At 43.9% G+C, this 21,730-nt stretch overlaps 1 protein-coding gene across 5 annotated transcripts in view; it reads left to right on the top strand.

Moving 5' to 3' along the window:
* Positions 1–21,730, top strand: part of HHAT (hedgehog acyltransferase) — a 598,180-nt gene that overhangs the window by 68,986 nt on the left and 507,464 nt on the right. For 4 of the 5 annotated variants that reach the window (XR_003855353.1, XM_029593286.1, XM_029593285.1 and 1 more), the window contains one exon: positions 10,427–10,621. The exons of the other annotated variant lie outside the window; for it this stretch is intronic. Coding sequence is in view for 3 of the 4 variants with exons in the window: in XM_029593286.1 (XP_029449146.1) it covers positions 10,427–10,621 (195 nt within the window). In the remaining variant the exon portion in view is untranslated. The remainder of the gene's footprint in view (positions 1–10,426; positions 10,622–21,730) is intronic. 5 annotated transcript variants of the gene reach the window in all.

Raw genomic sequence — 21,730 nt, 5'->3', positions numbered from 1 at the left:
TCCCTCCCATGATGTGTCTCACACACACCCGGGTTTCTCACTCCCATGCTCACTCTTCACATGCACAGGCTTCTCATTCCCATAATCACTTTTTCTCTCTCTCTCTCTCACACACACACACACCAGTCACCTGATCTCACTCATGCATACACACACACACAGGCTTCCCACTCCCAAGTTCTCTTTCAGATATACAGGCTTCTCCCTCCCATGCTGTGTCTCACACACACCCAGGTTTCTCACTCTCATGCTCACTCTCTTCACATGCACAGGCTTCTCATTCCCATAATCACTTTCTCTCTGTTACACACACACCAGTCTCTCTCATTTCCATGCTCACTCTCCACGTGCACAGGCTTCTCATTCCCTGAATCACATTCTCTCACATTCACACACACCAGTCTTTTTCTCTCACACACACAGTCACCTTACCAAGCAGTCTCTCTCTCTCATGCATGCACACTCACCCAGGTTTCTCACTCCCACAACTCCAGGCTTCTTATGCTCATGCTTTCCCACATACCCAGACTTCTCACTTCCATGCTTTTTCTCTCACACACACACACACACACACACACACACACACATCAGTCACCTCCCTGACTAATGCCTCACACTCTCACATACACATCAGTCATCTCCCTGAGCAATCACTTTCATTGTCTCTCACATACACACACACATCAGCTCTCTGACCACTCAATCACACACAGGCTGGCTGGCTGCTTCTCACTCTCTCTTACTCACTTCCTCTTCCCCCTACATATGTCACGGAGTTTTTTGCCGGTCTGCGGCGCGTGCTCCCGGTCTCTCCCGCTGCCGTTGCCGCTGGGCTGTCAGCACATTCAAGCCCAGTGGAAACGGCAGCGGTGTTGGAAGAAGCTATGGCACCCGCGGCTGGCCTTTTCTTCTTCCCGCGCCTGCCCCCCCCCCCTCTCGTGACCCGAAACAGGAAGTGATACACGGAGCGGTGCGCGGGAAGGAGAAAGAGCCGTGCTGCGTCGGCTGCAGCATTGGCCCCCGAGCAATTGAAGCAGCCGGCAATCGAGAAGAGTCAGCAGCATGAGCCTCCCACGGCCGAAGGGATTCTTCTTTCTTGGCCTGCAGGGGCTCATGCTGCTGACTCCTTTCTCAATTGCCGGCTGGTTCAATTGCTCGGGGACCGATGCTGCAGCCGACGCGGCACGGCTCTTTCTCCTTCCCGCGCACCGCTCCGTGTATCACTTCCTGTTTCGGGTCACGGGAGGGGGGGGGGCAGGCGCGGGAAGAAGAAAAGGCCAGCCGCGGGTGCCATAGCTTCTTCCAACACCGCTGCCGTTTCCACTGGGCTTGAACGTGCTGACAGCCCAGCGGCAACGGCAGCGGGAGAGACCGGGAGCGCGCGCCGCGGACCGGCAAAAAACTCCGTGACATGTGTAGGAAAGAAACTCGAGCGAAGGCACGCTGCCCGATGGGCCGGTGCTGGGCAAGGCTTGCCCAGCACCCAGCTTGCCCAGCACCGGCCAATCGGACAGCGTGCCTTCGCTCGAGTCACTCCCTCCTCCCCCCCCCCCCCCCCCGGACGCTGTAAAAAAAAAAACCAGTTCATTCTCCGCTCCCTCGCTCCCCGATTGGCCGGCCAATCGGGGAGCGAGGGAGCGGAGAATGAACTGCTGCCTTCCCTCTGCAAGGGAAGGCAGCAGTGCCTCATTCCCCGTCTGCTCTCAGCAGTGGGCGGGCCGGATTCAGACCGTAGGCGGGCCGGATTCAGCCCACGGGCCGCCCCTTGCCCAGGTCTGCCCTACACTAATACCTAAACCTCACCTCGAGTTACTAGGTGGGCCTCCCATAGGGTTACAAATACCTATCTAGGAAGAGGACAATATGGCTAGTCTCTCTCTCTCTCTCTCTCTCTCCCTCCCTCTCCCCCTCCCCCTCCCCCTCCCCAGATGGCTAGGCTGGAGCTCCAGGAGCTTCAAACTTACTAAAACAGGCCTTGCAGGAGACATTACAAAATGCACTAACACCTTATCACCCTGTAACACAAGCTATCACACAGCTTAATGCTACTGAAAAAGGTGTAGTTAAGTCTGTGCAATAGCACTTCGCAGACTGGCAAGCCCACTCCTCCTCTTTTTCAGATTTGCATCGCACCATATGATATGGTGCTATCGCATGCGTTAACGGGGCTTTTCGCATGCAAAAACACCTTAGCACATTTTGATAAATGACCCTCTTAATTAGCTGCTCCGTGGCTGAATATCAGCCCCTATATAAATCTAACTATAAAAGCAATGTAATAGCACAACCCTATGAAGAATAACATTATTACCCACTGATTCAATCTTTAATTCTTTTCCCATTACCATATTCTTATAGGGCGAACTATTGCTGACAAAAATAAAAAAAATATATTACAGTTACTTATTGAGGCCAACATCTACTTAACTTATGAAACTATTGTTGCAAATATCCCTTACTCGCTATCTGTTCAAGGTGATCTCCTGAACAGAGTATAAATAGAAGCCTCTTTGAATCGTTATGGAAGCCAAAGAGACTTGGAATGTGACTAAAGGATAACTGATGCTTGACAGCTAAACTTATCCTTGGAGAGCTGATGTTTAGAAAATTTTACTTCTTGAGAACAATGCCAGGGTATTGAGTCTTCATTGGATAGAAGACTTGAGGATGGTGGGGAGTTGTTCAACTTGAAAACTAACACTCCTTTTGGGAACACATTCCCAAGGTTTTTTGCTGTACCAGATAATGAAATATGCATCCCTAGATAGGGCTGGCAGAAGCACTAGGCAAACTAAGCCTGGGCCTAGAGCGCTGACCATTAGGGGGCACGAGCCATGTAGGACTATGAGTGGCAGTGGCAAAGAGGAGTGGAGATTCGGCAGGCTGCAAGCAGTGCCCAACCTCCTCGTGGCCCAGAAAACCAAGAATGAGATAGGAGTCTGAGTTGGGGCTGAGACCCGGGGGGGCGGCACAAGGTAGAGGGTGCCTAGGGTGCCTAATCCTCTTGTACCGGCCCTGGCCCTAGAGAATGTGTCACATACTCATCCCCTTCCCATCATTTGTATGCGTTATCCAGAGTGTGTTTGGAGCTGTGGACCATTGGCTGCATATGCTAGACTGATCCATACGTTTAGTAATTTTGTTTTCACATACAATCTAAATACATTTATTATTTATTTATAAAATTTATAGAGTGTATAATCTGTAAAAAAAAAAACCCCCAAAAAAACAAAACTATAAAAGTGATGTACAATATCACATGATATGAAATATATAAAAAAACAATATACAAACTATGGGGCCGATTTTAAATATTACGCGCACGGGGTATATTTGTGAGCGCTACCCAGGTCACAAATGTACACCCGATTTCATAACATAAAATCCGGGGTCGGCGCGCGCAAGGGGGTGCACACGTGCACCTTGCGGACGCCAAGCCCGAGGGGAGCCGCGATGGCTTTCCCCGTTCCCTCCAAGGCTGCTCCGAAATCGGAATGGCCTTGGAGGGAACTTTTTTTTCGGCCCCCCCCCCCCCACCTCCCCTCCCTTCCCCTATCTAACCCACCCCTCAGCCCTAACTAAATCCCCCCCTTATCTTTGTTTCAAAAGTTAAACTTGCCCGAGGCAGGCGTAACTTGCGCGTGCCGGCTGGCTGCTGGTGCGCGAACCTCCGGCACGGCTGCTGTGCCGAAGGACTCAGGAACGCCCCTGGAGCGCCGCCACGAGCCCGGCCTCGCCCCTGGCCTGCCCATTTTTGAAAGCCCCGGGACATACGCGCGTACCGGGGCTTGCGAGCGCCACAGAGCCTATGCAAAATAGGCTTGGAGCGCGCAGGGGTAGGTTTTTGGGGGTTACGCGCGTTTCTTACGCATGTAGCCCTTTGAAAATCTACCCCTATATGAACTGGATTGCATAAAAGTACACAGCAAAAATCCAAAACCAGACAATTCCTTGCTGCTCCTATCAAAACTCTCCAGTGATCCTTTTTACCATCTTTCCAGCTACCTCCCTCCTTAAGATTTCCAGATATAGCTTAGTGCCTCTCAATACAGCCTTAGCACCAAGTTTCCAGTAGAAATAATAGTATATTTACTATCTTTCAAAACTTCGAATAATTTAGCTCACTTCACTAGTTATTAAGTTCCAGATTTTTTTTTAGGATTAGGCACATGGTGTTCTTTGAGGAAAAATCTTTAAAAAAGAATAGAGATTTCTAGGGCAAATAAGGCCTTACTCTGCTGTCTGCTGTCTTGATACATTGGAAGACAGAATTCTGTAATCCAGAAGTGATTTGAAGGAGCTCTTATTAAATAGGCAGCGTGCTACATTTTGGTTTTTTTTTTTTTTTTTTTTAATTTTTTATTTTCATAACTTTTCAACAATATTATTACATATTGAAACTTATAAGAAAAACTGGAAATATCACAAGATATACATTCCTTTTCAGTCTTGCAACTTGAAAGGAAAAGAAAGAAGAACATAAATTATATTTTTTCCATATTATAAGCAAAGGGAGAGACCCTTGACATGAAAATAAGCGGAATTATAAGTATTCAACATAATTACTATCACACGGTTATTTGCAGATTTATCATTCTTTGCCTAACTTCCCAGGACTAATCAGAGTGAGAGTCCAGATATACACGTAATTGTTCCAATTCAGTAAATATATACTTATTATTATTGTAAACCAAAATACAACGACATGGATATTTTAAATGAAATTTTGCCCCACGGGTCACAATTTCATTCTTCAAAGCAAGGAAGGCTTTCCTTTTCTCTTGGGTTCTCTTGGTGATATCTGGGAATATTCTGACTTGATATCCATAAAATAATTCAGCCTGTTTTTTGAAAAATCTTCTTAATACTTCATCTCTGTCAGAGATCTGGAGGAAAGAGAGGGAAACAGTTGCTCGCTCTTGAATCTTTGCTTCGTATGATTTCTCAATAAAATCAGTTAAATTATCAAGAGAAGCTTCTTTTTCCATTTGTTCTTCCTGAGAGTCTCTCTCTTTAAGTTTCCCTCCTGGAACGTAATAAGCTCTAGTTAGAGAAGTCTAATATTTTGGAATTAAGAGTCCAGAAATGTGATTCATCTATGTTAAAAATGGAGAAAGATATTCAAGATATAAAAGCAGTTCAATGCAATTTGATAAAGTCGGATTCATATGTGAATGGAAAGATAGACTTTCTAGAAAATCAGTTACGAAGAAGTAACTTGAGAATTCTAAATTTCCCTAAAACAAAATGGTTGCCGCTAAAAGATTTAATTAAAAGTTACTTAAGTAATATCCTGATGTACACAGAAGAGACTATTCCAACAGCATGCTACATTTTGTGCCAGAATTCCTGCCAGCAGCTTAATTAAATCCACATCATATTTGAAGAATATTTATGCTGAGGGTATGCCCTGACTCCCCCTAACTCAATTCAGACTTTATTGTATACAGGAAGTAAATTATTATCTTTTCTTTCTCTTCTTCTTGTGGTTTAATCTTTTGCTTTGCTTATATGACAAACATTGTCCATCAAAATTGAGATTGTTAATATAATGGTTAGATTTAATGGGATCTAATTGGCACAGTTTATAAATATCAGTTAAAACGACAGAATGTGATTGATTTTTTTGTATGTTTTTCATTTATATATTTAGAGTAATAAAAATAACAAAGAACCAATACAGAAAATAATACTGTATATTTTTTAACGTTTTATTTATTAACTTTTTTGGCATATATGAAAGGAAATGCATGATCAAAACAAAAAGAAAAAAATATCAATCAGCAAATACAAATTTACAAAGAATGTTGATGGTATACTCCAAGTCAAGTGATATTTGAACATTTGTTGAGTTAGCATCCTAAAACTAACATGATGACCTACCATTCTACTCTAATAAAGGTGGGATAATGTTTGTTTACTATGAGAACAGTTTTATTATAATAAATTAATGTTTGAAATAATATTTATAATACATATAACAAATGATCTTATGTAGAATCTTTTTTTAAATTCAGGACTGAGAAAAAGATGTTTAGGATTGCTCTTAGCTATTTGAGAAGTTTCTAATAACAAACATTTCATTAAAAAAAGTTTGATAATATGTAAGAGAAATGAAGATAATGAAATATTAAAGCAGCAATGCTAGCACAAAAATCCTTAAGTTCACCTGATTTCTTAAATTACATTTTGGAGAAAAAATAAGGGCTGGATTTTAAAAGGGTTACGCGCACCAGGCCTATTTTAGAAAGGCCCATCGACGCACGTAAAGCCCTGGGACGCATGTAAGTCCCGGGGCTTTACAAAAGGGGTGGTCCGGGGGCAGGGGCGGGGCCCAGAGGCCCTCCGACACAGTGGCCTTCACTAACATAGGCCTTCTGCTCTGTGCATTTGCTTTAAGCAGAACAGGTGTCCAAGAATTTCTCTTCTTGCTACTTTTCATTTAGTGTGAATCCCTGGTCTGTGCCACTGCCTAGACCAAAACTCCTCAGCACACGTTCCTGCTGTTTCAAGGCCTTAGAGCAAACCAGGCTTCCAAAAAAAATTTTCTGGCATGGGTTTCTGCCTGTGCAGAAACGTTCAAACCAGATTTTCTTTACACCATATGTAAGATAGCTCAAGCAGTCTTGGTGTTTCTAAGTGCTTTATTTATAGTGAGAAGCAAATAATGCATCAGCAGTCTGCTCATCTTAGCAGCACAACTTCTTACAGCATTCTTGGTTAGGTCAGTTTTGCAGTAGGAGCTGCCTTCTCTTCGTGGAACAAAACTTTGTAACATTCACAGTCAAACAATTATCACACAGAAGTAGGACAGTAATATTTAAGGGACTGCCTTTCCCTTATTCTCACAAACAGATAGAACAGTTATGTACATGAGCTGTCTTCTCCTCTCTGTAACCACCTGGGCTCAAACTATTATCATTGCTCTCACGTGAACCATCTGAAGAGCTGACTTCCTTTCTGAGCTCTCTTATGGTGGATCAGGCTGAATTCCTGGGCCTGCTCTGTTAAGAATAGTCTCCCATGCACTCATTTACAGTGGGATTCGACTTAAAGCAATGTACAGGGTCTAGAACAGGGGTGAGCACTTCCGATCCTCGAGGGCCACAAACCAGTCTGGTTTTCAGGATATCCCTAATGAATATGCATGAGAGAGATTTGCATGCACTCTGCCTCAGTTGTATGCAAATCTATGTCATGCATATTCATTAGGGATATCCTGAAAACCAGACTGGTTTGTGGCCCTTGAGGACTGGAAGTGCCCACCCCTGGTCTAGAAGAATAATCTCATCTCCACCCGGGGAATTTTGGACACTCAGATAGCATTAACATTAAGGGAAAACTGACTGTGTATGAGGTGTGGTTCCTGGAACCCTATTTGGGACTATCATCTCAAGGGTTACATACATTATGATTCATTATGTCAGAAATATACCAACACTGTGAACTCTTTTCCAGACGATAGTCTAGCATTGTGTTTCTGACATCTTTAGCTGCATATTGTTGCTCTTATTTCTTCATTACTATTATGTAAACTGTGGCAGTGGTGACTTACTCTAAGTCACATAGTCAAAGGGACATTGGGATATGAACTCACATCCCCAGATTTCTCTTTTACTACTACTTCTATAGTATTACTCAACATATGCAGTGCTGTACAAAAACAAATAAGAAAAGTCCCTGCCAAGTAAAACTTATACTCTAATCAAGACTAACATACACGCAATAGCCTTTCTTATACGTGATTGCCCTAGCCATTAGAAGATTCTAGAAGATGGTCACCCATATTTGAGTAAATTTTCAAAGGGGTTCTGTGAGTAAAAATAGCATATACATGTGTAAGCAGCCTGTATTCGGGCACATGCTATTTTATAAATATCAAAAGTATGCATATATTTTCATTTTCCTGTGCAGATTTTAGCTGCGCAAAGGGATGTTCTAGGCCAGGGTCAAGAAGTAGGTGTGGTAGTTGCTATTTTATAAGAGATTTACGCACATATATTAGCTAATCTGTTAGCGTAATTTTACACCTACTAGTTGACTAGTGCAAGTGAAATTGGAGTTGGCTAGTGTCTGCAATTTTTGGGTGGGAGGTCTGGGTGAACTGGGGGGAGTTCAGGGTGAAGTGCTAGAGGGTGTAGGTGAACTGGAGGTGGACTAAGTGAAGTGGTGGAGGCGCCGGCGAGCTGATGATGTCAAATATATGTGCAAGTAAATATCTCAAAATGGTATTCATGCAAACTTCATAAAATACCTGCCTAACCATGTAAATCAGAGTTCTTGCACATAAATGTTATATTTTTTTTAGCATGTAAAATATACGCGCATATGTTTATAAAATAAAGTAAGTGCTTGCATTGGGATTATTCACGTGAACTGAAACATATGTTGATACTTTCAGAGCAGAACTATATCAACAATATCAATGCAAGCATATCAAGATAACATCAGTTAAATTACACAAGCAATACAGATTAACTGCTCGCTTTTAAAAGCCCTACACATGCCAAAACTGGAAATACACGCGACTCAAATCTGGTGCATGCCGCACAGATTTTAAAACCTGTTCAGGTACGCACATATCTCCCGATATGTGCATAAGAGGGGCATGGGCGGAACATGGGCGGGCCTGATCTGCACCATGAAGTCTGCGTGTAAGTGTTTATGCGCACAAGCACGCTTTGGGGTCCCCACCGCTTAACTTTACTTCTGCTTTGGAAGCGTGTAAGTCGTGTAACAAAAAGTACTAGGCTACTCAGCAGGGTTTTAAGGCTTGGGGCTAATAGGGTAAAAGGGAGGCAAGTTAGCTAGGGGGTTTAGGAAGTCCTCTCCTTTACTGGGCCAAACTGGAAACAAACCGGGGAAACAGGTAATTGCGAGCATAGCTCCTGAAATTCCTCCCACTTATGTGCTCGAATTGCTATATGCGTGCAGATGCACCTGTCAATGTAAAATTGTATGCACATGTATGCGCATATAGCTGATTTTATAACACGCCTATGTTATAAAATTTCTGTATCCATGAGTGCATGCCGGCATGTGTGCACAATTTTATATTGAAACGTGCATGAGTGCGCGAATGCCGCCTTGAACACGTAAGTGGGGGGAATTTTATTAGGCATGCGTGCCAACACAATAGGCCTTTTTCCAAGTTCACTCCCAGTTCGCCCCAGTAAAGGAGAGGACTTCCTAAACCCCCTAGCTAACTTGCCTCCCTTTTTACCCTTTTACCCTATTAGCCCCAAGCCTTAAAACCCCGCTGATCAGCCTTGTTTTTTTTTTTTTGTTACACGACTTACCCACCGTCCAGAGCAGAAGTAAAATTTTGCAGTAGGGGAGCCCGGTGCCTGCCTGTGCATGTAGCTAACGCTCTGATTTCATGGTGCAGTCCCGGGCCGCCCATGCCCCTCCCAGACCTTGCCCCACCCCTTTCACAGAAAACTTTTTAAATGTGCATATTGCGAGATACACACGTGGCTGTGGGCCTTTTAAAATCTGCGCAGTGCGCGCGGGTCCAAGCCATGTGCGTATCTCCCAGTTTTGCTGCACGGAAGCCTTTGAAAATTGAGCAGATATTGTGGAGATATTATCTAATGCCTGAAACCAAAGGCTGTGCACCGTGCTGATCTTCCACCACATATGGATAAAATTGCCAACGTCCACGCTGCCTATAGCATAGCTGCCTGAATTGAATGTTCAAAAGAAATTGAGGGCTCGATATGTGCAAAGTAGAAATTTGAGTAGTAATTCCTGACATTTGAAATATAGAAATTCTTCTAGAAGCTTTCCATATATGCCTCCTGTCCTTGGGGCCAGGCACATTTAAACTTTCTTTTTCCTTTTTTAATTGGCTAGTAGATACTGTATTATCTCCACAAGTTTGCCTCGTGTACTTTGCCCACTTCTCTAGTTTCTAAGTGATCAGGAGATTCTCATGCCAGCAGTTGATATTGTTTAGTTATGGGGTGAATAGTTGGTTAACAAAATCAAATTCAGATTTAAAGCCGACCCTCTTCCCCACCTCATGATAGAAATGCCTAGCAACCCACGTAACCTGTCCTTATCAAACTTTTATTTACTGCATAAGATCCTTTTATTGCATCTTGATTTGAAAGGTTCATTAGAATATCAAAGGTTGTCCGATGGCATTTCATGTGTAAAGTGGTGTTGCTGCAACAGAGAGGCATCATGATACATCACTGTTGCTTAGTATACCTTTAATAGCTATGATAGTACTCTGCCATGATACTGAATTATAACATGGCTGAAAATTAGCAGGAAGCATCTGAAGGTTGCCACTACTATGTATGCTCATTCTGTTCAGAGAAAAGCAGAATATAAATCAAATAAAGTATATAAATTAATGTAAAAAATCAAGAATAAAATATAGTCTAATAATTATTTTCTTTTTGATTTTGTTTTGTAGTTTCAACCGCTGGTGTCAGTGGGATATGGCATGATGGGCTGCTGGCTTCTGTTAGGAGTCAATGGCTTGCTAATGGTTATCTTCCATTCAGCTATCTCCTTTGTTGTCGCTCAGTGGAAGACGCCAGTGTTGACTTGGTTGTGCTCATTGCTACTTTTGTCTACTTTGCACATGAGAGCTGTGGAAGAAGTGCAGGTATTCCTTCCAATATGATTAGAAATGTTAAATGTCTGTATGTTATTTTATATTTAATGATTATATTCAACAAGTATTACGCAAAACGTTGTGTCTTCCGTTTGTAAATACATTTTTATTTTCATTCTGAATATCCATGTGTTCCTATGAGGATGACTTTCCTAATGGAAATGAACTGTCTTACCTGACAGAGAGGTGGAGGTGGAGTGCGGGTAAGGGGAGGGATAGAGATTGATGGGGGAAGACAGGGGGGAGATAAATAGAGACTGATAGGGGTAGGGGAGAGGGAGATGGGGGCTGGTGGAGAGAGACAGAGAAGCTGTGGGTGATAATAAAGGGACACATTTAATTAAAAGTCTTTTATGGGTTTCAGTTAGTGAGGAAATAATTTAGGGCAGGCGTGAATTGCTATTTCATTTTTTAAATTGGAAAACAAAAAAAATAGTATTGGGCACATCAGACCTGGTTGTATTGCTGGAAATAAAATACATTTTGGATTAAATTGGGGGTGCTAGGGATCTATCCAGTTGCATGGATGGAAGTGGATGGGTGAGGGGTGTGGAATGGCCTGAAAAGTTTGCTCACTTCCTAGCATATTGAGATTTAAATCCGCAAGGTTAAGTCTGAATAGGATAGAATTATATCAGTGGCATCTGTGGCCATTTTTGGCAGATTGTGTAGGCTCGATGGGTTTTAGGAGAATGCCTTCGATCCCTTCAGTATATTTGTGTATTGCTGATTTGCTTGGTAGACTACTGAAAGAGAAGTCCGATGATTCACTTAGAATGCCATAGAAACAGAGAAAATGATGATAGGTAAGAACTGCAAAGCCCATCTAATATCTCCATTCCTGAGGCAGTGCCTCATATTCTTGCATCTAAGGATACTTTGTGCTTATCCAGTATTTTCTTGAATTCTGTTATTATTTTGGCTTTTACTGCCTTTTAGTGCATCCGCTTCCATTCCTTAGGTTAGTCCTGACTGTAACCCATTTGAGTAGAATCTCATAACCCTCTCATTCTAAGACATGTTTTCCACTAAAAAATATTTGCCCCTTATAGTTATTGATACCTTTGAGGTACTTCAATACCTTTATTATATCTCAACTCCCCCTCCTCTCTTCTAGGGTACTGCTTTTTCATGCTGGACATTTGCCTTGGTTAATACAAGCTTTGATAAATCCAACCAACTAGCATCATTTTCAGCAAAATTCGGGAACCAGCTAGCAGCTTGTCATAAAGGAAAAGATTCCAGACATTAACCCACCAATTGTTTTATACAGCTCTTCATTAGCGACGTGTCTAGACAAGTATTCAAGGTGTGCTTTAAATGCTGACAGTTTCCTCTTAAGATTATTTATGATTGTAGAGGATAATTTAAGAATAGTTTAAAATATTCTCCATTTATTATTTAACAATAGTTAAAAATATTCACCAGCTATATATGTACTGAAATTTAGAAGCAGTAACAAAGAAAGTTAAAAAAACAAACAAACCCCCAAAACAAAATAAATATGCTCACTGTACCATGACCTGGGTGGCGCATTGTGTTCTGGAGGGTAGTAAATGAACAGGAGGATTAAGGGTGGGCTAGCAGAGGACGAAGAGAGATGATGGATAAGGAGAGTCTGGAGGTATGTAGATTTTTACTCGCTGCAGGGGAGGGACACCAATCTGGCCCATACATCTTTAACTTGGCCTAAATATTTGGAGGGGCTTGGGCCAGCAGGCCCACTAGGCTGACTTTTTTTTTTTTTAACAGCATGAGCGCCACTTAACTGGCTATATTTGTTTAATATAGCTGATTAAAGTAATCCAGGAACATGTACCCGAATAATTTTAAACCTGCTCAAGCCCTTGTCTAGAGTTAGCTAAATAACTTATTAGGCTAACTCCAAATATTGGAGTTAGGAGACTCGGGCAGATTTTCAAAGGCTGCTCGCGTAACCTGAGAAAATATGCCCCTGCGCACGCCGAGCCTATTTTGCATAGGCTCGGCGGTGTGTGCGAGCCCCGGGACACGCATCAGTCCCGGGGCTTTCAAAAGTGGGCGGTCCGGGGGCGTGTCTGGGGGTCAGGGGCGGTCCGGGGGTCAGGGGGCGGTCCGGGGGGCGTGACGGTGGTCCGGGGCATGTCCCGAGCCCTCCTCCGTTCCTGCCGTGTCGGAGGTTTGCGCGCCGGCACCCTACTGGTGCGCGCAAGAAATAAAATAAGGTAGGGGGGGATTTAGGTAGGGCTGGGGGGTGGGTTAGATTTGGGAAGGGAGAGGAAGGTGGGGGGGCCGGGATTTCGGAGCGGGATTTCGGAGTGGCCTTGGAAGGAACAGGGACAGCCATCGGGGCTCCCCTCGGGCTCGGCGCACGCAAGGTGCACAAGTGTGCACCCCCTTGTGCGCACCGAGCCTGGATTTTAGAACATGCGTGTGGCAGCTCGCGCATGTTATAAAATCGGGTGTAGATTTGTTTGCACCGGGTTGCGCGAACAAATCTACGCCCGCGCATAAGTTTTACAACCTGCCCCTCAGTTATTCAGTTAACTCAGCTCTGTCCTGGAATGTCTCTGAAACACTGCCCACTTATCTGGCTAAATTTTATCCAGGTAATGACTTAGGTGGTTAAGTTCATCAAATGAATGTCATTCACATAAACCTTTCAATTTTCAAATTATTCATATAAACCCAAGCGTAGGATTAAAGATTAAAGAGGCCATCATAACACCCAACAGTGAAAGGACCTATTTTGTCCATTCAACTCGAATGGGTCATTCATAATCATAGGTCTCCTAGCACGGCAGTTCAAACAATTTTTTAATTTTTTATGATTTTGTTTTGCATATAAAAAATGAGAATTAAAAGAAAGTTACTTCCCTCAGATGGAGTTTCTCGTCATTGTTCAAAATGTGAGGGATAAATTAGCCTTCAACTGCATTGCTTAGCCGGAACCCGACATAACGCTATATTTTGAATTGCTTATGCTTCAGGGGTAATTCATATGCTTGGCAGCCTCCAAATTCTATGGCTCATTGAACTGAAAAAGACATACAGAAATAACTTTGTGTGCAAATATGTGCTTTCAAAAACCCAAAACTCACCCACATTAGTGCATATTCTTACTGGCGGGACAATTCTCTGCTTATATCAGCCCGAACTGTGTGCGATTTGCCGCCATTGTGGCATACTGCTTATGCATGAGGGAATGTCATTTATCACGTCAGCACATAGGAGCTGATGACCTTGCCAGCTGTCAAAGTGTGATGAAACCACAACACAGTCTTATTGAGTATATATCTCGAGAGTAAAAATTTTACTAGCTTCGGATCAGATCTCAAATTTAAATTTGTTCTGAAATTAGGTTGAAATCATGTGCATCCCACGCCATTGTAATTTGTCTCATTTGGAGCGAGGTAACGTATTCCCCAAACAAACATCATATCCAATCAGCTGTTAGCTTACTTAGCTGTCTAGACACAATGTATCTAGTATTGAGTTCCACTCAATTTCACCATTAAGACCCTGAGGGAACACCAAACTCATTTTGTAAATCCATCTCTGTTCCCTTTGTAAGAAAATTTTTGTCTGATTTCCCCCTCCAGTCTTTGTTCACAATGTCCAAAACATACCATTTGATTTTTTTCAAACCGATGTTGGAGTTGTGTAAAATGTGCTACCATTGGTGCCTGAAGTTTATTAGTTTTAAGGCAACTTTTATGTCCAATAGCCGTGTCCATAATTTTCTAGTAGTTTGTCCAATATATTGTAACCTGCATGGGCATTGTACACAATATACCACAAAAGAAATTTTACAAGTACAGACTTCAAATGTTGAAAAAATGTGGTGATTAGAAAAAGACACAATCTGAGTTTCAGAGTGTTATTATGATCTCTTTAATCTTTAATCTTACGCATGGCCCAAGGGCGGTGGACCAGAGAAGAGTCAAAGTGATACATCAACCAACTAGAGGCTCGGGCAGTCAGGCTTGTGTGCCTGCGATTTGCCCACAGACTTCGCAACAGAGCAGTCAGAGTAATGTCAGACAACGCCACCACAGTGGCATACATCAATCGACAGGGCAGAACCAGAAGCCAACAAGTGTCCCTAGAAATAACTCCCCTGATGATTTGGGCAGAAGCAAATCTTCAGGACATCTCCGCCGTCCACATTGCCAGGAAGGACAACACGACGGCCGACTTCCTCAGCAGAGAAAGCCTAAACCCGGGGGAGTGGCAGCTGTCACCCACAGTTTTTCAGATAATTGTGGATTGCTGGGGGACGCCAGCCATGGACCTATTAGCGGACAGGTCCAACGCTCCAGTTCCCAGATATTTCAGCTGCAGGCGGGATCCTCGAGCCCAGGGAATCGATGCCCTGGTACAACCATGGCCTCAGGGGATCCTGCTATACGCCTTTCCTCCGTGGCCCCTGCTGGGTGCCATTGTACACAGGATTCAGCGACACAGAGGCCTAGTTCTTCTAGTGGCCCCGGACTGGCCAAGAAGACCCTGGTACGCAGACATGAGAAGACTACTGGCAGGGAATCCTCTACGCCTGCCTCCACACAGGGACCTGCTGCAGCAAGGTCCCATCCTCCACGAGGACCCAGCTCAATTCTCTCTTACAGTCTGGCCATTGAGAGGGCTAGATTGAAGAAAAGAGGATACTCGGAGCCGGTAATAGATACACTCCTCCGAGCACGCAAGTTCTCCACATCACTAACATATATCAGGATCTGGAGAGTTTTTGAAGCCTGGTGTAACTCTCACAGCACCAATTCACATGCCGCTAAGATTTCTCTCATCTTGGACTTCCTACAAGATGGACTTCAGAAGGGTCTGTCCCTCAGCTCCATCAAGGTACAGGTAGCAGCGCTGTCTTGCTACGGTCCCAGGCGTGACGGCAACTCCATTGCCAAACACCCAGACGTTTCACGTTTCCTGAAAGGAGTCAAACACATTCGCCCGCCACTGAAGTGGCCAGTGCCCTTGTGGAACCTCAACCTAGTATTGGAATTTCTAGCGGGATCCGCCTTCAAGCCCCTTCGAGGCCTGTCTCTCCGTTTGTTAACCTTGAAGATGGTGTTCTTGCTGGCCGTGTGTTCAGCACGCCGCATCTCAGAGCTACAAGCACTGTCCTGCCGTGATCCATTTCTCAGAATCACTCCAGAGGCTATCCATCTTTGCACGGTTCCTTCCTTTTTACCCAAAGTGGTTTCACACTTTCACCTCAACCAAACCATATCCTTACCTACCACGGAAGGTTTGAAGAAATCGGAAGAAGGTCGAATACTCCGTCATCTCGACATCGGCAGACTGCTATCCAGATACCTGGAAATGTCAGAAGCAGTACGAAAGACGGACCACCTGTTCGTCCTGCACAGCTGGAAGAAGCAAGGGGAAGCGGCCTCACGGCCGACCATCGCCCGCTGGATTAAAGAAGTTATCAAGGCAGCCTACGTAGAAGCGGATAAACCACCGCCTCTACAGGTCACGGCTCATTCTACCAGAGCACAATCGGCCTCTTGGGCAGAAGCTAAGCTGCTGTCGCCTGCAGAGATATGTAAAGCGGCGATGTGGTCCTCCCTCCATACCTTCTCCAGATTCTACCGTCTGGATGTCCAGGCCCGGGAGGACACAGCATTTGCGAGGGCAATCCTACACGGTCCTCGGGCAGCCTCCCGCCCAGTCCGGGAGTAGCTTTTGTACATCCCATTTGTTTTGAGTCCATCTGCTACACGCTAGGAAATGTTGAGATTACTTACCTGATAATCTCCTTTTCCTTAGTGTATGCAGATGGACTCAGCATCCTGCTCGGCTGCCGGTATACATGGAGATTCGCCGACTCACGGTAAGACATGTTTTCCTATATAGGGCATCCACCCTACCGGGTGTCGACACCTTCCGGCTGAGTACACTGGCGGTCTCCAGCTACCATCAATTGGTCAGGGTAATCCTGTTGATGAATCGATCGGTCAGTTACACATATATCCATAAAAGCTTTTACAAGGAAGATTACTGATTTGCTACACTTCCTGTGGGGGTATATGTACCTGTGCTGACGTCAGATCCGTCTCCAACTGCTAGCACGAGCACACAATACCCATTTGTTTTGAGTCCATCTGCATACACTAAGGAAAAGGAGATTATCAGGTAAGTAATCTCAACAATCTACACTAAATTTTCAAAAGGGAAACTTATAAAATGAGGAAAATAGTTAGAAAATATTGAAAGCTTCACCTGCGAAAGTTAAAAGTGTATAACAGGCATGGACATTGTTTAAAAATACAATCTTAGAGGGGCAGTCCAAATGTATTGCATGCATTAACAAAGGTGGAAGGAAGGTAAAACGATTACCAGCATGGTTAAAAGGTGAGATGAAAGAGGCTATTTTATCTAAAAAAAAAAAAAATCCTTCAAGGGAGAACAAGATGGCTGCCAACTGATCCACATGCTGAAGAAGAGCTCTCTGACTCTTTTCCTGTTACCTGTGTAATAATGCCTCACACAAAGAGGAAAGCTCGGCTGAAGGAGATATCAAGCTCTTCCCCCCATGCTCGAGCATTTGCAACCACAGATTGAAACCTTCTTCACGGCACCCCTAATTTTGACGCCAGAGGGGAGAGCTGCTGTGCAGACTGATGCTTAGTGATTGCCGTCTATACTGGCTGAGGTAATATCATTAAGCCCCAGCGAACCGAACATACCTCCACCTCCTGCTGCTTCGATATTTGAGATTCCTGATACGAGAGGCATCGTTATATCTGAAGCCCTGAGAAGGGAAATCTTTTCGATTTTACCTTCGGTGAATCCATCTGGAACGGATTCCAAGGGCTTCCCTTATGCTTTAAAATTGCACGGGATTGTTGGAAATGGAAACAGCACTATGGGAGAAGGAGATGAGACAATCCAGGTATGTCCGATGCTAATTTCATTATTTGAAATATCTAAAGAGATAACCTTAGAGACTGTATAGTTCGCGTTAATTGCAGTTGAGAAAGCGATAACGTCCTTAACTGTTGTAATTATGGAAAATAATCGACGAGTTCTAGCAATAGAAAATCAATTTGGCCAGTTGGATACTAAAGTTATGGAACTGGATACAAGAATTTCTAAAGTAGAAACGATTCAACATAAGCTAGTTCAATCAGATATTGTTTGTGCAAAGAACATGGAAAATTTAGAAAATACCATACAAAGTTTAAATTTAAGGATTTTGGATTTTCCTTACATTAAGATGCAAAATATTCTACAGCTACCTAACACAGATTCTCAAATTTCCATCTGAAGCTGTGCCAGTGATAACCAAGGCTACCTTTTTATTTAGATCAGAAGGAGTTATAGCAAAGGATCCGGAATCTATTTCACCTACAAATATATCTGAGCTATTAGAATTGTCCCAAGAGACGGTCATTCAGAATAGAGCTACCTTATTAATAACTTTCGCATTCTTATCTGAGAGAAATTCAGTTTTAAGGTTTTTTCTTAATAATCGTCATTTGCTGTTTCATGGTCAAAAAGTTTGGATTTTCCCAGATATCACAAGAATGAAAATGGAAGCTTTAAGTAAAGGAACAAAATTTGACTTGAGATTTCTATGTAAATGTCTGCTTCGTTATCAAAATTCTAAGTATATGTTCTATGAATCAGCTCAGCTACGGGTATTTCTGACTCTCATTCCTAACGGTTCCTAGGACTGGTTCAGTATAATTGTTTGGGGGGTGTAGGATCAGGATTATTTCTTGTAGGATTAATATTTCCTGAAAGAATCGCTTTGTTGTAATTTTGTTCTCCCCTAAATTTCCTGATATTTAATAAGACAAGGTATATGGGGAGATTAATTTTTGTGATATTTCATTATTTATATATTACAAAGTCTGGTTTGTCTTATTTTTCTGGAACAAGTTCTACTTGTGATTATAATGAAAAAATTCAATGAAGAAAAAAAAATCCTTCAAAAATTGGAAAAAGGATCCATCTGAAGAAAATAGGAAAAAACATAAGCATTGTTAAGTGTGAAACATTGATAAGGCAGGCTAAGAGAGAATTTGAAATGAAGTTGGCCGTAGAGGCAAAAACTCCTAATAAAAACTTTAAAAAATATATCTGAAGCAAGAAACATGTGAGGGAGTTGGTTGGTCCGTCAGATGACCGAGGTGTTAAAGGAGCTTTTAGGGAGATACCAGTTCCGGAGATAGTTTTCAAGGGAGATAAGTCAGATGAACTGAACCAAATCACTGTTAACCTGAAAGATGTAGTAGACCAGACTGATAAACTAAAGAGTAGCAAATCAAATGGACTGGATGGTATGCACCCCAGGGTTCTGAAGGAACTCAAAATGAAATTTCAGATCTATTGGTTATAATTTGTAACCTATCATTAAAATCATCTATTGTACCTGAAGACAGGAGGATGGCCAATGTAACTCCAATAGACCAGTGAGCCTGACTTCAGTGCTGGGAAAAATAGTGAAAACTATTCTAAAGATCAAAATTACAGAGCATATAGAAAGACATGGTTTAATGGAACACAGTCAGCATGGATTTACCCAAGGGAAGACTTGCCTCATAAATCTGCTTCATTTTTTTGAAGAGGTTAATAAATATGTGGATAAAAGTGAACCAGGAGATTGTTACCACTGGACTATCCTCGATGCTGGGGGCTCCCTGCAGTGCTGCCACTCAGCGGCATTTCCCAGCAGCAACGCAGCCCGGCGTGAGTCGCGTCCTCGCTCCGCCTACTGGGATGCATCATCACTCCTCCCAGAAGTCCCAGCGTTTGTGCGGGAAGTTTTGATATTTAAAGCCCTGGTTCTAGCACAGCACTGCCTCGGCTAAGGCTTGCTTGTGCTGGTGCTCTCGTTGGATTCCCGTGTGTTTTGGCATTCCTGACTCTGGACTATGCCTGGATTTGCTCTCTTGCTGCCTACCCACGACTCGGATTGGATTTGGTTCTTCTCTTGCCTGCTGCCTGCCCCGACTCTGGACTGTGCCTGGATATTGCCCTCTTGCTGCCTACCCATGACTCGGATTAGATTTGGTTCTTCTCTTGTCTGCTGCGTGCACTGACCCTGGACTGTGCGGAGTCTTGTCCTTCTCTGCCTGCCTTGGTATTGCCTTGGATTTAACCCTATCGCTGGTTAGCTGTCCTGGGACAACCCAACATCATCTCTCAGCTTGCCAGCCTCGGCCTAAGGTAAGACTATTGTTCTACTAAGGGATTCACTATCATATCTGTAACAGAGATATAGTGTAGTTGGAGTTTCAGAAGGTAGTTGTAGTTTAGCCCCACTTGGGGCTGCCTCAGGGGCTGTGTCAAGTAGTACTCTCTGTATATATCAGAAAACTCTCTTAAGAACATAAGAACATAAGAAAATGCCATACTGGGTCAGACCAAGGGTCCATCAAGCCCAGCATCCTGCTTCCAACAGTGGCCAATCCAGGCCACAAGAACCTGGCAAGTACCCAATGCTAATGGCAGTGGGGCGGATTTTAAAAGGCCTGTGCGCGCCGGCGCACCTATTTTGCACAGGCCGCCGGCACGCATAAAGCCCCGGGACGCGCGTAAGTCCCGGGGCTTTGGAAAAGGGGCGGGGAGGGGGCGTGTTGGGGGCGTTCCCGAAATGACGCGGCGTTTCGGGGGCGTGCCGTGGCGTTTCGGAGGCGGGCCTGCTTTCAGCAGGCGTAACTTTGGCGACAAAGGTAGGGGGAGGGTTTAGATAGGGCCAGGGGGGTGGGTTAGGTAGGGGAGGGGAGGGGAAGGTGGGGGGAGGGTGAAGGAAAGTTCCCTCCGAGGCCGCTCCGAAATTGGAGCGGCCTCGGAGGGAACAGGCAGCGCGCGCTGGGCTCGGCAGGCGCAGGTTGCACAAATGTGCAACCCTTGCGCGCGCCGACCCCGGATTTTATAAGATACGAGCAGCTATGCGCGTATCTTATAAAATCCAGCGTACTTTTGTTCGCGCCTGGTGCGCGAACAAAAGTACGCGATCGCGTATTTTTTTAAGATCTACCCCAGTGGCTATTCTCTAGGTGAACTTAATAGCAGGTAATGGACTTCTCCTCCAAGAACTTATCCAATCTGTTTTTAAACACAGCTATACTAACTGCACTAACCACATCCTCTGGCAACAAATTCCAGAGTTTAATTGTGCGTTGAGTAAAAAAGAACTTTCTCCGATTAGTTTTAAATGTGCCCCATGCTAACTTCATGGAGTGCCCCCTAGTCTTTCTACTATCCGAAAGAGTAAATAACCGATTCACATCTACCCGTTCTAGACCTCTCATGATTTTAAACACCTCTATCATATCCCCCCTCAGTCGTCTCTTCTCCAAGCTGAAAAGTCCTAACCTCTTTAGTCTTTCCTCATAGGGGAGTTGTTCCATTCCCCTTATCATTTTGGTAGCCCTTCTCTGTACCTTCTCCATCGCAATTATATCTTTTTTGAGATGCGGCGACCAGAATTGTACACAGTATTCAAGGTGCGGTCTCACCATGGAGTGATACAGAGGCATTAGGACATTTTCTGTTTTATTCACCATTCCCTTTCTAATAATTCCCAACATTCTGTTTGCTTTTTTGACTGCCGCAGCACACTGAACCGACGATTTCAATGTGTTATCCACTATGACACCTAGATCTCCTTCTTGGGTTGTAGCACCTAATATGGACCCAACATTGTGTAATTATAGCATGGGTTATTTTTCCCTATATGCATCACCTTGCACTTATCCACATTAAATTTCATCTGCCATTTGGATGCCCAATTTTCCAGTCTCACAAGGTCTTCCTGCAATTTATCACAATCTGCTTGTGATTTAACTATTTATTTATTTAAGAGCTTTTATATACCGTATTTTCCGGCGTATAAGACGACTTTTTAACCCCTGAAAATCTTCTTGAAAGTCGGGGGTCGTCTTATACGCCGGGTATCGTCTTATAGGGCAGCTCTTCTCACCTGTGTGTCGGTCTCTCCTGCTGCTCTTCCTTCCCTGCTGCCGTTGCCGCTGGGCTATCAACATGTTCAAGCCCAGCGAGAATGGCAGCGGTGCAAAAAAAAAAAGCTGTGGCATCCGCGGCTGGCCTTTTCTTCTTCCCGCGCCTGCATTTCCCCCCCCCCCCCCC

The sequence above is a fragment of the Rhinatrema bivittatum genome, chromosome 3 (assembly GCF_901001135.1).
Source record: "Rhinatrema bivittatum chromosome 3, aRhiBiv1.1, whole genome shotgun sequence".
NCBI lineage: Eukaryota > Metazoa > Chordata > Amphibia > Gymnophiona > Rhinatrematidae > Rhinatrema > Rhinatrema bivittatum.
Note: the sequence above shows the minus strand (reverse complement) of the source record. Positions and strands in the feature narration are given on the sequence as shown.